The 15259-nt window shown below is 47.4% G+C and overlaps 1 protein-coding gene across 7 annotated transcripts in view; it reads right to left on the bottom strand.

The window, feature by feature from the left end:
- Window positions 1-15259, bottom strand: part of NRBP2 (nuclear receptor binding protein 2) — a 220245-nt gene that overhangs the window by 185979 nt on the left and 19007 nt on the right. For 5 of the 7 annotated variants that reach the window (XM_088462444.1, XM_088462447.1, XM_088462446.1 and 2 more), the window contains exon 3: window positions 5445-5540. The exons of 1 other annotated variant lie outside the window; for it this stretch is intronic. In XM_088462444.1, the coding sequence (XP_088318570.1) occupies window positions 5445-5540 (96 nt within the window). Of the gene's footprint in view, window positions 1-5444; window positions 5776-15259 lie in introns of those variants that run through there. One more of the 7 variants, XM_088462443.1, reaches the window with a different exon arrangement.

The following is a 15259-nucleotide window of genomic DNA, read 5'->3' on the forward strand; positions in this document are numbered from 1 at the left end:
TATCCATACTGATTATAGTGACCTTATACCTCTATCCTGTATCCATACTGATTACAGTAACCTCACACCTCTATCCTGTATCCATACTGATTATAGTAACCTCACACCTCTATCCTGTATCCATACTGATTACAGTGACCTCGCACCTCTATCCATACTGATTATAGTGAAAGTGATCTCACACCTCTATCCTGTATCCATACTGATTATAGTGACCTCGCACCTCAATCCTGTATCCATACTGATTATAGTGATCTCACACCTCTATCCTGTATCCATACTGAATATAGTGAAAGTGATCTCACACCTCTATCCTGTATCTATACTGATTATAGTGATCTCACACCTCTATCCTGTATCCATACTGATTATAGTGACCTCACACCTCTATCCTGTATCCATACTGATTATAGTGACCTCACACCTCTATCCATACTGATTATAGTGAAAGTGACCTCACACCTCTATCCTGTATCCATACTGATTATAGTGACCTTACACCTCTATCCTGTATCCACACTGATTATAGTGATCTCACACCTCTATCCTGTATCCATACTGATTATAGTGACCTCACACCTCTATCCATACTGATTATAGTGATCTCACACCTCTATCCTGTATCCATACTGATTATAGTGACCTCACACCTCTATCCTGTAGCCATACTGATTATAGTGATCTCACACCTCTATCCTGTATCCATACTGATTATAGTGATCTCACACCTCTATCCTGTATCCATACTGATTATAGTGACCTCACACCTCTATCCTGTATCCATACTGATTATAGTGACCTTACACCTCTATCCTGTATCCACATTGATTATAGTGACCTCACACCTCTATCCTGTATCCATACTGATTATAGTGATCTCACACCTCTATCCTGTATCCATACTGATTATAGTGACCTCACACCTCTATCCTGTATCCATACTGATTATAGTGACCTCACACCTCTATCCTGTATCCATACTGATTATAGTGAAAGTGACCTCGCACCTCTATCCTGTACCCATACTGATTATAGTGATCTCACACCTCTATCCTGTATCCATACTGATTATAGTGACCTCACACCTCTATCCATACTGATTATAGTGACCTCACACCTCTATCCTGTATCCATACTGATTATAGTGACCTCACACCTCTATCCTGTATCCATACTGATTATAGTGATCTCGCATCTCTATCCTGTATCCATACTGATTATAGTGACCTCACACCTCTATCCTGTATCCATACTGATTATAGTGACCTCACACCTCTATCCTGTATCCATACTGATTATAGTGACCTTACACCTCTATCCTGTATACATACTGATTATAGTGATCTCACACCTCTATCCTGTATCCATACTGATTATAGTGACCTCACACCTCTATCCTGTATCCATACTGATTATAGTGACCTCACACCTCTATCCTGTATCCATACTGATTATAGTGACCTCACACCTCTATCCTGTATCCATACTGATTATAGAGACCTTACACCTCTATCCTGTATCCATACTGATTATAGTGACCTCACACCTCTATCCTGTATCTATACTGATTATAGTGAAAGTGACCTCGCACCTCTATCCTGTACCCATACTGATTATAGTGATCTCACACCTCTATCCTGTATCCATACTGATTATAGTGACCTCACACCTCTATCCATACTGATTATAGTGACCTCACACCTCTATCCTGTATCCATACTGATTATAGTGACCTCACACCTCTATCCTGTCTCCATACTGATTATAGTGACCTCACACCTCTATCCTGTATCCATACTGATTATAATGACCTCGCACCTCTATCCTGTATCCATACTGATTATAGTGACCTTACACCTCTATCCATACTGATTACAGTAACCTCACACCTCTATCCATACTGATTATAGTGAAAGTGACCTCGCACCTCTATCCTGCATCCATACTGATTATAGTGACCTCATACCTCTATCCTGTATCCATATTGATTATAGTGACCTCACACCTCTATCCTGTATCCATACTGATTATAGTAATCTCGCACCTCTATCCTGTATCCATACTGATTATAGTGACCTCACACCTCTGTCCTCTATCCATACTGATTATAGTGACCTCACACATCTATCCATACTGATTATAGTAATCTCGCACCTCTATCCTGTATCCATACTGATTATAGTAATCTCACACCTCTATCCTGTATCCATACTGATTATAGTGACCTCGCACCTCTATCCTGTATACATACTGATTATAGTGACCTTACACCTCTATCCTGTATCCATACTGATTACAGTAACCTCACACCTCTATCCTGTATCCATACTGATTATAGTAACCTCACACCTCTATCCTGTATCCATACTGATTATAGTAATCTCACAACTCTATCCTGTATCCATACTGATTATAGTGACCTCACACCTCTATCCTGTATACATACTGATTATAGTGACCTTACACCTCTATCCTGTATCCATACTGATTACAGTAACCTCACACCTCTATCCTGTATCCATACTGATTATAGTAACCTCACACCTCTATCCTGTATCCATACTGATTATAGTAATCTCACAACTCTATCCTGTATCCATACTGATTATAGTGACCTCACACCTCTATCCTGTATCCATACTGATTATAGTGACCTCACACCTCTATAGTGTATCCATACTGATTATAGTGATCTCACACCTCTATCCTGTATCCATACTGATTATAGTAACCTCACACCTCTATCCTGTATCCATACTGATTATAGTGACCTCACACCTCTATCCTGTAGCCATACTGATTATAGTGACCTCACACCTCTATCCTGTATCCATACTGATTATAGTGACCTCACACCTCTATCCTGTATCCATACTGATTATAGTGATCTCACACCTCTATCCTGTATCCATACTGATTATAGTGACCTCACACCTCTATCCATACTGATTATAGTGAAAGTGATCTCACACCTCTATCCTGTATCCATACTGATTAGTGACCTCGCACCTCTATCCTGTATCCATACTGATTATAGTGACCTCACACCTCTATCCTGTATCCATACTGATTATAGTGACCTCACACCTCTATCCTGTATCCATACTGATTATAGTGATCTCACACCTCTATCCTGTATCCATACTGATTATAGTGACCTCACACCTCTATCCTGTATCCATACTGATTATAGTGACCTCACACCTCTATCCTGTATCCATACTGATTATAGGGATCTCACACCTCTATCCTGTATCCATACTGATTATAGGAATCTCACACCTCTATCCTGTATCCATACTGATTATAGTGACCTCACACCTCTATCCTGTATCCATACTGATAATAGTGATCTCGCACCTCTATCCATACTGATTATAGTGACCTCACACCTCTATCCATACTGATTATAGTGACCTCACACCTCTATCCTGTATCCATACTGATTATAGTGACCTCACACCTCTATCCTGTATCCATACTGATTATAGTGACCTCACACCTCTATCCTGTATCCATACTGATTATAGTGACCTCACACCTCTATCTTGTATCCATACTGATTATAGGGATCTCACACCTCTATCCTGTATCCATACTGATTATAGTGATCTCACACATCTATCCTGTATCCATACTGATTATAGTGACCTCGCACCTCTATCCTGTCTCCATACTGATTATAGTGACCTCGCATCTCTATCCTGTATTCATACTGATTATAATGACCTCGCACCTCTATCCTGTATCCATACTGATTATAGTGACCTCACACCTCTATCCTGTATCCATACTGATTATAGTGACCTCACACCTCTATCCTGTATCCATACTGATTATAGTGATCTCACACCTCTATCCTGTATCCATACTGATTATAGTGACCTCACACCTCTGTCCTCTATCCATACTGATTATAGTGACCTTATACCTCTATCCTGTATCCATACTGATTACAGTAACCTCACACCTCTATCCTGTATCCATACTGATTATAGTAACCTCACACCTCTATCCTGTATCCATACTGATTACAGTGACCTCGCACCTCTATCCATACTGATTATAGTGAAAGTGATCTCACACCTCTATCCTGTATCCATACTGATTATAGTGACCTCGCACCTCAATCCTGTATCCATACTGATTATAGTGATCTCACACCTCTATCCTGTATCCATACTGAATATAGTGAAAGTGATCTCACACCTCTATCCTGTATCTATACTGATTATAGTGATCTCACACCTCTATCCTGTATCCATACTGATTATAGTGACCTCACACCTCTATCCTGTATCCATACTGATTATAGTGACCTCACACCTCTATCCATACTGATTATAGTGAAAGTGACCTCACACCTCTATCCTGTATCCATACTGATTATAGTGACCTCACACCTCTATCCATACTGATTATAGTGATCTCACACCTCTATCCTGTATCCATGCTGATTATAGTGACCTCACACCTCTATCCTGTATCCATACTGATTATAGTGAAAGTGATCTCACACCTCTATCCTGTATCCATACTGATTATAGTGACCTCGCACCTCTATCCTGTATCCATACTGATTATAGTGACCTCGCACCTCTATCCTGTATCCATACTGATTATAGTGATCTCGCATCTCTATCCTGTATCCACACTGATTATAGTGATCTCGCATCTCTATCCTGTATCCATACTGATTATAGTGAAAGTGACCTCGCACCTCTATCCTGTACCCATACTGATTATAGTGATCTCACACCTCTATCCTGTATCCATACTGATTATAGTGACCTCACACCTCTATCCATACTGATTATAGTGACCTCACACCTCTATCCTGTATCCATACTGATTATAGTGATCTCGCATCTCTATCCTGTATCCACACTGATTATAGTGATCTCGCATCTCTATCCTGTATCCATACTGATTATAGTGACCTCACACCTCTATCCTGTATCCATACTGATTATAGTGACCTCACACCTCTATCCATACTGATTATAGTGACCTCACACCTCTTGGACAGGTGATAGGTGCAGACGGTGTGTGTGATTGTATTACGCCCTCAATGTCCTTAGCTGACACAATTTTGTCATAGAATGAATGGAAGCTGCCGATAGAGAGGGGTCTGTCCATGCTGCATTGTGGGGTCAGAGATGGGGCTTAGGGACAGGGCAGGTCCTAGCTGATATCAGCCTGCAGCACAGAGTCTGTCAGCTGAGATAAGAGCGGGCCTGGGTCACTGCACGGGAGGCAGCTGTATAGAAGATAGTGTATGGTGCACAGGTCTGTCCTGTAATATTATTATTATTACACCAGGGTTCTCCTGCCTGTGTCACCAGGACAGAGCACAGCGCACACCTGGACGCACACCCACATCGCTCCCATAACCTGGCACATACATATAGAGAGGAGAATAATAATTAGCTGCACTCTCCTACCTGCTCCTTCCTCTTGTGCCAGCGTCCGCAGGGACTCTCCTCCAGCACCTCACTCTCATCCTCGCTCTCCTCATCCCTCTCCTTCTCCGGCTTCTTCTGTGAGGGAGAAAGGTGCGTCAGAGCCATGGCTGGTATCACAGTAATGTGCACATCTCAGCATGTCATCCTATGCAGCTGCCAGCCAGGAACACCACTGCAAGCGCTCACAGGGTTACAGGACAGAGTGCTGCGCTCACAGGGTTACAGGACAGAGTGCTGCGCTCACAGGGTTACAGGACAGAGTGCTGCTGACATATCAACACCCTCAGCTGAACAACAGGCTCTGTATAGCTCAGCTCCACCTCATGCCTCCCCCAGTAACACCCATCACACAGAGAGACACCTCCCATGCTCCACACAGGGCAGAGAGAGAGGCGTGTGTACACACCAGGAATGCATGTAGTATGTGTATACAATCAGCAGTCTAATAACAGTCATATATACACACTGCATACTAGAGCAAAGATCACTAACACTCACTGAGTGCTGGAGCAAAGATCACTAACACTCACTGAATGCTGGAGCGGAGATCACTAACACACTCACTGAGTGCAGGAGCAGAGATCACTAACACGCTCACTGAGTGCTGGAGCGGAGATCACTAACACGCTCACTGAGTGCTGGAGCGGAGATCACTAACACTCACTGAGTGCTGGAGCGGAGATCACTAACACACTCACTGAGTGCTGGAGCAGAGATCACTAACACTCACTGAGTGCTGGAGCGGAGATCACTAACACACTCACTGAGTGCTGGAGCAGAGATCACTAACACTCACTGAATGCTGGAGCGGAGATCACTAACACACTCACTGAGTGCTGGAGCAAAGATCACTAACACTCACTGAGTGCTGGAGCAAAGATCACTAACACTCACTGAATGCTGGAGCGGAGATCACTAACACACTCACTGAGTGCTGGAGCAGAGATCACTAACACGCTCACTGAGTGCTGGAGCAGAGATCACTAACACGCTCACTGAGTGCTGGAGCAGAGATCACTAACACGCTCACTGAGTGCTGGAGCAGAGATCACTAACACTCACTGAGTGCTGGAGCAGAGATCACTAACACACTCACTGAGTGCTGGAGCGGAGATCACTAACACACTCACTGAGTGCTGGAGCAGAGATCACTAACACTCACTGAGTGCTGGAGCGGAGATCACTAACACACTCACTGAGTGCTGGAGCAGAGATCACTAACACGCTCACTGAGTGCTGGAGCAGAGATCACTAACACTCACTGAGTGCTGGAGCGGAGATCACTAACACACTCACTGAGTGCTGGAGCGGAGATCACTAACACACTCACTGAGTGCTGGAGCGGAGATCACTAACACACTCACTGAGTGCTGGAGCGGAGATCACTAACACACTCACTGAGTGCTGGAGCACAGATCACTAACTGAGTGCTGGAGCAGAGATCACTAACATGCTCACTGAGTGCTGGAGCAAAGATCACTAACACTCACTGAATGCTGGAGCGGAGATCACTAACACACTCACTGGATGCTGGAGCGGAGATCACTAACACGCTCACTGAGTGCTGGAGCGGAGATCACTAACACGCTCACTGAGTGCTGGAGCGGAGATCACTAACACGCTCACTGAGTGCTGGAGCGGAGATCACTAACACACTGAGTGCTGGAGCGGAGATCACTAACACACTGAGTGCTGGAGCAGAGATCACTAACACACTCATTGAGTGCTGGAGCAGAGATCACTAACACACTCACTGAGTGCTGGAGCAGAGATCACTAACACTCACTGAGTGCTGGAGCGGAGATCACTAACACACTCACTGAGTGCTGGAGCAGAGATCACTAACACGCTCACTGAGTGCTGGAGCAGAGATCACTAACACGCTCACTGAGTGCTGGAGCGAAGATCACTAACACTCACTGAGTGCTGGAGCAAAGATCACTAACACTCACTGAGTGCTGGAGCGGAGATCACTAACACACTCACTGAGTGCTGGAGCAGAGGTCACTAACACAGTCACTGAGTGCTGGAGCGGAGATCACTAACACACTCACTGAGTGCTGGAGCGGAGATCACTAACACACTCACTGAGTGCTGGAGCACAGATCACTAACTGAGTGCTGGAGCAGAGATCACTAACACGCTCACTGAGTGCTGGAGCAAAGATCACTAACACTCACTGAGTGCTGGAGCAAAGATCACTAACACTCACTGAGTGCTGGAGCGGAGATCACTAACACACTCACTGAGTGCTGGAGCAGAGGTCACTAACACTCACTGAATGCTGGAGCGGAGATCACTAACACACTCACTGAGTGCTGGAGCAGAGATCACTAACACGCTCACTGAGTGCTGGAGCGGAGATCACTAACACACTCACTGAGTGCTGGAGCGGAGATCACTAACACACTGAGTGCTGGAGCAGAGATCACTAACACACTGAGTGCTGGAGCAGAGATCACTAACACACTGAGTGCTGGAGTAGAGTTCACTAACACACTCATTGAGTGCTGGAGCAGAGATCACTAACACTCACTGAGTGCAGGAGCGGAGATCACTAACACGCTCACTGAGTGCTGGAGCGGAGATCACTAACACGCTCACTGAGTGCTGGAGCGGAGATCACTAACACTCACTGAGTGCTGGAGCAAAGATCACTAACACTCACTGAATGCTGGAGCGGAGATCACTAACACACTCACTGAGTGCTGGAGCAGAGATCACTAACACGCTCATTGAGTGCTGGAGCAGAGATCACTAACACGCTCACTGAGTGCTGGAGCAGAAATCACTAACACGCTCACTGAGTGCTGGAGCGGAGATCACTAACACACTGAGTGCTGGAGCAGAGATCACTAACACACTGAGTGCTGGAGCAGAGATCACTAACACACTCATTGAGTCCTGGAGCAGAGATCACTAACACTCACTGAGTGCAGGAGCGGAGATCACTAACACGCTCACTGAGTGCTGGAGCGGAGATCACTAACACGCTCACTGAGTGCTGGAGCGGAGATCACTAACACTCACTGAGTGCTGGAGCAAAGATCACTAACACTCACTGAATGCTGGAGCGGAGATCACTAACACACTCACTGAGTGCTGGAGCAGAGATCACTAACACGCTCATTGAGTGCTGGAGCGGAGATCACTAACACGCTCACTGAGTGCTGGAGCGGAGATCACTAACACGCTCACTGAGTGCTGGAGCGGAGATCACTAACACGCTCACTGAGTGCTGGAGCGGAGATCACTAACACGCTCACTGAGTGCTGGAGCGGAGATCACTAACACGCTCACTGAGTGCTGGAGCGGAGATCACTAACACTCACTGAGTGCTGGAGCGGAGATCACTAACACTCACTGAGTGCTGGAGCGGAGATCACTAACACACTGAGTGCTGGAGCAGAGATCACTAACACACTCACTGAGTGCTGGAGCAGAGATCACTAACACACTGAGTGCTGGAGCAGAGATCACTAACACACTCACTGAGTGCTGGAGCGGAGATCACTAACACGCTCACTGAGTGCTGGAGCGGAGATCACTAACACTCACTGAGTGCTGGAGCGGAGATCACTAACACACTCACTGAGTGCTGGAGCGGAAATCACTAACACACTCACTGATTGCTGGAGCAGAGATCACTAACACACTCACTGAGTGCTGGAGCAGAGGGCCTGATTCAGAGCCAAACGCTCTGACCAGAGCGCTCGCTCTGAATCAGGGCCCTCCTCCATGAAAATGGAACGGCCTCCTGGACGCTCGCATAGCTGTGGGTGACCACCCACAGCTTATGCGAGCGTCCATGATGACCATCGGGCTTGCGATGAGACCCTGCGGTAGGGTCTCGGTGACCACAAGCCCTGGAGTGATTTTGGCTTTATCAGAGCCAAAATCACTCCCACTGACATCACTAGTGATGTCAGTGGGGCCGGCTTCAGACCGCACGGCCGCCTCGATGTTTGTCTAGTGCGCATGCACACGAGGGAGCCGGCTCCTTCGTGCGCATGCCTAAGACCCGCTATGACCGACAGCGCCGGTCATAGCGGGTCTCTTTCCAAAGGGGGCGAACTGTCGATGTTGATTGACAGCTCGCCCCGTTTGGAAGGCGGGCCGGGGGGGTGGCAGCCCAAACGGAGGCGTTCCCATGGGAACGCCTGCCGTTTGGGGGAGGCCCCAGTGACATCACTAGTGATGTCAGTGGAGAGCTTCCGGCTCTGACAGAGCCAGAAGCTCTCCGGGGCTTACGACAAGTGAGACCATACCCTAGGGTCTCGTCGTAAGCCCCGATGGTAGCGATGGTCAATGACCATCGCAACCATCACCCTAGCGGTCGTTAGAGCTGTGGGTGTTAACCCACAGCCTAACGACCGAAACAGAGGCGGCCAGTCAGGATGCAAGCGGCCGCCCAGTTTCTGAGCGACCGCTTGCATCCTCCGACCGCCTCTGAATGAGGGCCTGAGTGCTGGAGCAGAGATCACTAACACACTCACTGCGTGCTGGAGCAGAGATCACTAACACACTCACTGCGTGCTGGAGCAGAGATCACTAACACACTCCTTAAGTTCCTTAAGGATCGCCTGCCGTTTTTTTGGGCGGCCACACTGACATCAACAGTGATGTCAGTGGGGAGTTTCCTGCTTGATTACAGCAGGAAGCTCCCTGGGGCTTGCGGTTGCCGAGACCCACCCTTAGGGTCTCGTCGCAAGCCCCGATGGTCGCGATGGCCTTGACCATCGCGACCATCAACCTGGTCGGTCGCTAAAGCTGTGGGTGGTAACCTACAGCTTAGCTATCGACCAGGAGGCCGCACTTCAAAAGCAAAGCGGCCGCCCTCATTCAGAGCGACCGCTCGCATTTTGCGAGCGCCTCTGAATGAGGGACAATGTGGTGTGACCATCGTGCACGTGCAATCAGGTGTACACACCGCACAATCTATACGATATATCATTCCAATCCGCGGCGGAATATATTGTATAGTGAGTACCCAGCTTAAGTTGATTATTCTTAGCATGTTTTCTGCATATTTTTTAGTGTGTAGACTACAAAATTATAACCAGCACCGTAACAGGGCTTTACGGCACTCGGTGCTGGCCACGCCCCCTGAACGCATGACGTGATGCTGAGGGGGCGGGGTCTTAAGCGACCAGAAGTACAGCAGCACTGCGGGTGCATCCGGGGTGCTGTAAAGGTTGCAGGGTGCATGTCTGGAGCGTTCCAGGCAACCTGCTAGCCGGATGCAGGGACCGTGGGGCAGCGACAAAGCCCTGCGCATCGCCAACGCTCGCACACTCCTAGTTACAGCCCTACCATTAACTATCGAATATAGCGATTCATTCATTCTCCATTATGTCTGTTCGGCACGTCTCTGAAATGATCGGGTCAATGAGCTGTCATTTAAAATAAATCATTTTACAATCCTTTGTTGTACTGGATTCGCCTATTGTTGTATACCGTAAATCTGCCGCAACAAAACAATCCGATCAGTCAGTATATCGCACCTACACCTGTAGTCTGATTCATCAACACATTCAGAGCCAGTCCTACCGGACAATCACTGCATTGCTTTTATAACCTATAGGAACAGTTGTTACTGAAAGTAGTCTGTGTTGGGGCTCATACACAGGGGCTGGTAGGGCAATGCCTGTCCTCTGTGTTATCAGCTGACTGTGGAAGATAGCGGTGTACGCCCTTAGGCTCATTGCGGTCTCTGTTTAAGAATTACAGATGCCAATATACAGCACAACAGTCTCTTTTTCAAACATTGGCCCTCATTCAGAGCCGCACGTTACCAACAGTACGCTCGTTAGTTAGAGGAGGAGTCGCCTGAGTTTAGGGAGGAATTTTAGATGCGAAAGAAAATACGAGCGAGCCATTGAATTTAAATAATTTTGTACGTACGCCTAAAGTACGTGCGCCCGCTTGCGAGTGGGTCTGAATGAGGGCCATTGTATTAAGCACATGAATTATTACTGAGGCTGTAGACGCGTCATATTCTAGGATGAGCGGACAGACATTCTGATAGCCGGGGGAGGGAGGTGCTTCTCTATCTACACAGTTATACAGTGACTGACAGCGTTCATGTGCAGCAATGCACGGTATGGATTGGTCCCTTGATGTCACAATGACTATATGGGCCTTTGTGCATTACTGTTGGAGTATGACAACAGCTGCAGGCTATGTATTGCTTGAGAAGCTGTACTGGACAGTAAGTTGTCACTGTAGTAGTCTCTCCTTTATATGTACTGGTCACAGTCTAACCTATTTTTCCATGTCAGCACAAGAGAAGAATACATTTGTTCTCCATATCCCATGAACTATGTTGGATGAAGCCAGGCACGATAACACGGGTTGTGTACGGGATGCTGGCATTTAGGATCCCGCTGCTCAGAATCCCGAAGACGGCATCCCAACTGGGTTGCAATGCCGACACCTACCGGTAAGTAGGCTAACCTTCCCTACCCACACCCTATACCTAACCTTCCCTACCCTATACCTAACCTTCCTTACCCGCACCCTATACCTAACCCTCTACCCTCGCACCCTATACCTAACCCTCTACCCCCGCAGCCTAGACCTCACCCTCTACCCCCGCAGCCTAGACCTCACCCTCTACCCCCGCAGCCTAGACCTCACCCTCTACCCCCGCAGCCTAGACCTCACCCTCTACCCCCGCAGCCTAGACCTCACCCTCTACCCCCGCAGCCTATACCTAACCCTCTACCCCCGCAGCCTATACCTAACCCTCTACCCCCGCAGCCTATACCTAACCCTCTACATCCGAGAGCCTATACCTAACCCTCTACCCCCGAAGCCTATACCTAACTCTCTACCCCCGCAGCCTATACCTTACACTCTACCAACGCAGCCCATACCTAACCCCCAACCCCCGCAGCCTATACCTAACCCCCTACCCCCGCAGCCTATACCTAACTCTCCCTCCCCGCAGCCTATACCTAACCCTCCCTCCCCGCAGCCTATACCTAACCCTCCCTCCCCGCAGCCTATACCTAACCCTCCCTCCGCGCAGCCTATACCTAACCCTCTACCCCCGCAGCCTATATCTAACCCTCTACCACCGAGAGCCTATACCTAACCCTCCCTCCCAGCAGCCTATACCTAACCCTCCCTCCCCGCACCCTATACCTAACCCTCTACCCCCGCAGCCTATATCTAACCCTCTACCACCGAGAGCCTATACCTAACCCTCCCTCCCAGCAGCCTATACCTAACCCTCCCTCCCCGCACCCTATACCTAACCCTCTACCCCCGCAGCCTATATCTAACCCTCCCCCCCCGCAGCCTAGACCTAACCCTCTACCCCCGCAGCCTATACTTAACCCTCTACCCCCGCAGCCTATACCTAACCCTCCCCCCCCGCAGCCTAGACCTAACCCTCCCCCCGCAGCCTAGACCTAACCCTCCCCCTGCAGCCTAGACCTAACCCTCCCCCACGCAGCCTAGACCTAACCCTCCCCCCCGCAGCCTAGACCTAACCCTCCCCCCACCGCAGCCTAGACCTAACCCTCTACCCCCGCAGCCTAGACCTAACCCTCTACCCCCGCAGCCTAGACCTAACCCTCTACCCCCGCAGCCTAGACCTAACCCTCTACCACCGCAGCCTAGACCTAACCCTCTACCCCCGCAGCCTAGACCTAACCCTCTACCCCCGCAGCCTATACTTAACCCTCTACCCCCCGCAGCCTATACTTAACCCTCTACCCCCCACAGCCTAGACCTAACCCTCTACCACCGCAGCCTATACCTAACCCTCCCCCCCGAAGCCTAAATCTAACCCTCCCCCTAGTGCCTAAACTTAACTCCTAACCCTAACTCCAATACTTACCATCGGTATGTCAGTGGTTGGTATGCTGGCCCGGGGATTCTGACTGGTGTTGGGATTCTGCCGCCGGAATGGTGAGTGTCGGCATCCCGACCGCTGGGATCATAACTACATCCCAATGGAACAGATTACTATTACGCTTGGGATTTGTTTTTTCCTGGTAGGAATATTTTTTCCTCTTTTATCACTAATTTATCACTATAGGAATAAAGGTGACCATGGAGGGTCCGATGCTATCTCAAAGCAGATGGGACCGCACGTCACACGGAATAGCGAGGACCTATTGTAGAAAGGGGGGGGGTCACACTAACTTTTAGTGATTACTTTTCTTTTTTTTCCCATACATTCCAGTATGGAATGTAAGCCCACCTCGCGTCGCCCGCAGCTTTGCTTCACCCTCCAAATAATATTGGAGAGCGTCAGTTATTTCCAGTCATCGCAAAATCTGTAGCCCGTTACCCTCCCCCCGAAGTTGGCTAGTACAAAAACTTAGGGATATATCTTAACTAAAACAAGGGATTGATCCAAGAACATTGGGACACTTCTCCCGTTTGTCCAAGTGGCACCGCATTTTTCGTGCCTCCTCCTATAGTACGCCATGGTTGGCGTTTTCATTGCACATATTAAGTGCCTACAATGTATCTATGAAAATACGTTCACACGAAATAAAATTCCAAGAAATCTATTTGTTACGAACAGCGCGTAATACCTATGACCTGAACTGTCAGCATTTCCCCTCAGCCGCTCAGCCACTTAGGATCTGTTTGCGCAGGAGACCCCTTGTGGTTAATGGAACTTGCGGTCACTCCAACTCAGATGCGTCCAGCGTACCCCATGATGTAAATCTCACGTCAACATTATTTTTGACACGAATGCAACAACTGTAACTGGGCAAAAGTCTTGGAATGGAAAATTAAAATGTTATATAACAAATAAATCCAGAATTTGCATTAACAGATGAGGATTGTCAGGCAATAAGGCACCCTGATGGAGGTCACAGTGGCGGGCATTTGTAGCGAGCAGTTGCTTTTCGGTTTGTAATGTACAATATACATTATTATTATTAATGTATCACGATAAGATTCCGGCACATTGGTTTATTATCACTCTGCTGCAATGACGAGACATAGCTACAGCAATAAGGGTCCCTGTACACCTCTGGGACCCCTCATTCAGCCCTAGTGCACATGTGCGGGGCCTGACGAATGTCTGGAATTGGAAGCTTCTGCAGCTAGAACTCAAATAACAAAAAAAGCCAGAACAAGCCTTTAATATATTATATATATATTTATTTATTACCAGTTATTATATAGTATTTGTCCATTCACAACTGTCTCTGCCCCAGTGGAGCTTACAATCTACAATCTCGTATATTCCCTATCACATGTACACGCACACACATACACACTAGGGTTAATTTTTTTGGGGGGAGCCAATTAACCTATCAGTATATTTTTGGAATGTGGGAGGAATAAAAAGCAGATATTTTCATTCATCCGTTAATGCCGCACTGAAGCTGCGATGACAAAATGCCACTTTCCTGCCAGTCACTGTGACAGGGCACAACACTGACCCAAATGATTATTATTTCCTTGATTTTTTTTTTTTAGTAAAATATGAGATAAATGATGACTTTAGCTCCATAATACTAGCTTACATGGCCTTATAGTTCAGGTTATATGTTTTTTCTGTGCGCTACAAATCTTTTCAATAAAAACAGTTAAAAAATAAAAACAATAGAATAAGTGACAGCGGGTGCATTTCTCATGCTCCCCCTAAGTTCTGGGGTGTCTCCTCTGTATACTTAATTATGTGATAGAATTTATCGCTAATACACGCACGGTAATGTCACAGGTTTCAGCAACTGAATAGTGTTTTTCCCTCTGCCTATGGAGCCTATTCATAATTGGGGGCAGCATTTGAGTATGCAGTATAGCCCTGGTAGAAG

Source organism: Taudactylus pleione, unplaced genomic scaffold, assembly GCF_031769625.1.
Source record: "Taudactylus pleione unplaced genomic scaffold, aTauple2 ptg001240l, whole genome shotgun sequence".
NCBI classification, from domain to species: Eukaryota; Metazoa; Chordata; class Amphibia; order Anura; family Myobatrachidae; genus Taudactylus; species Taudactylus pleione.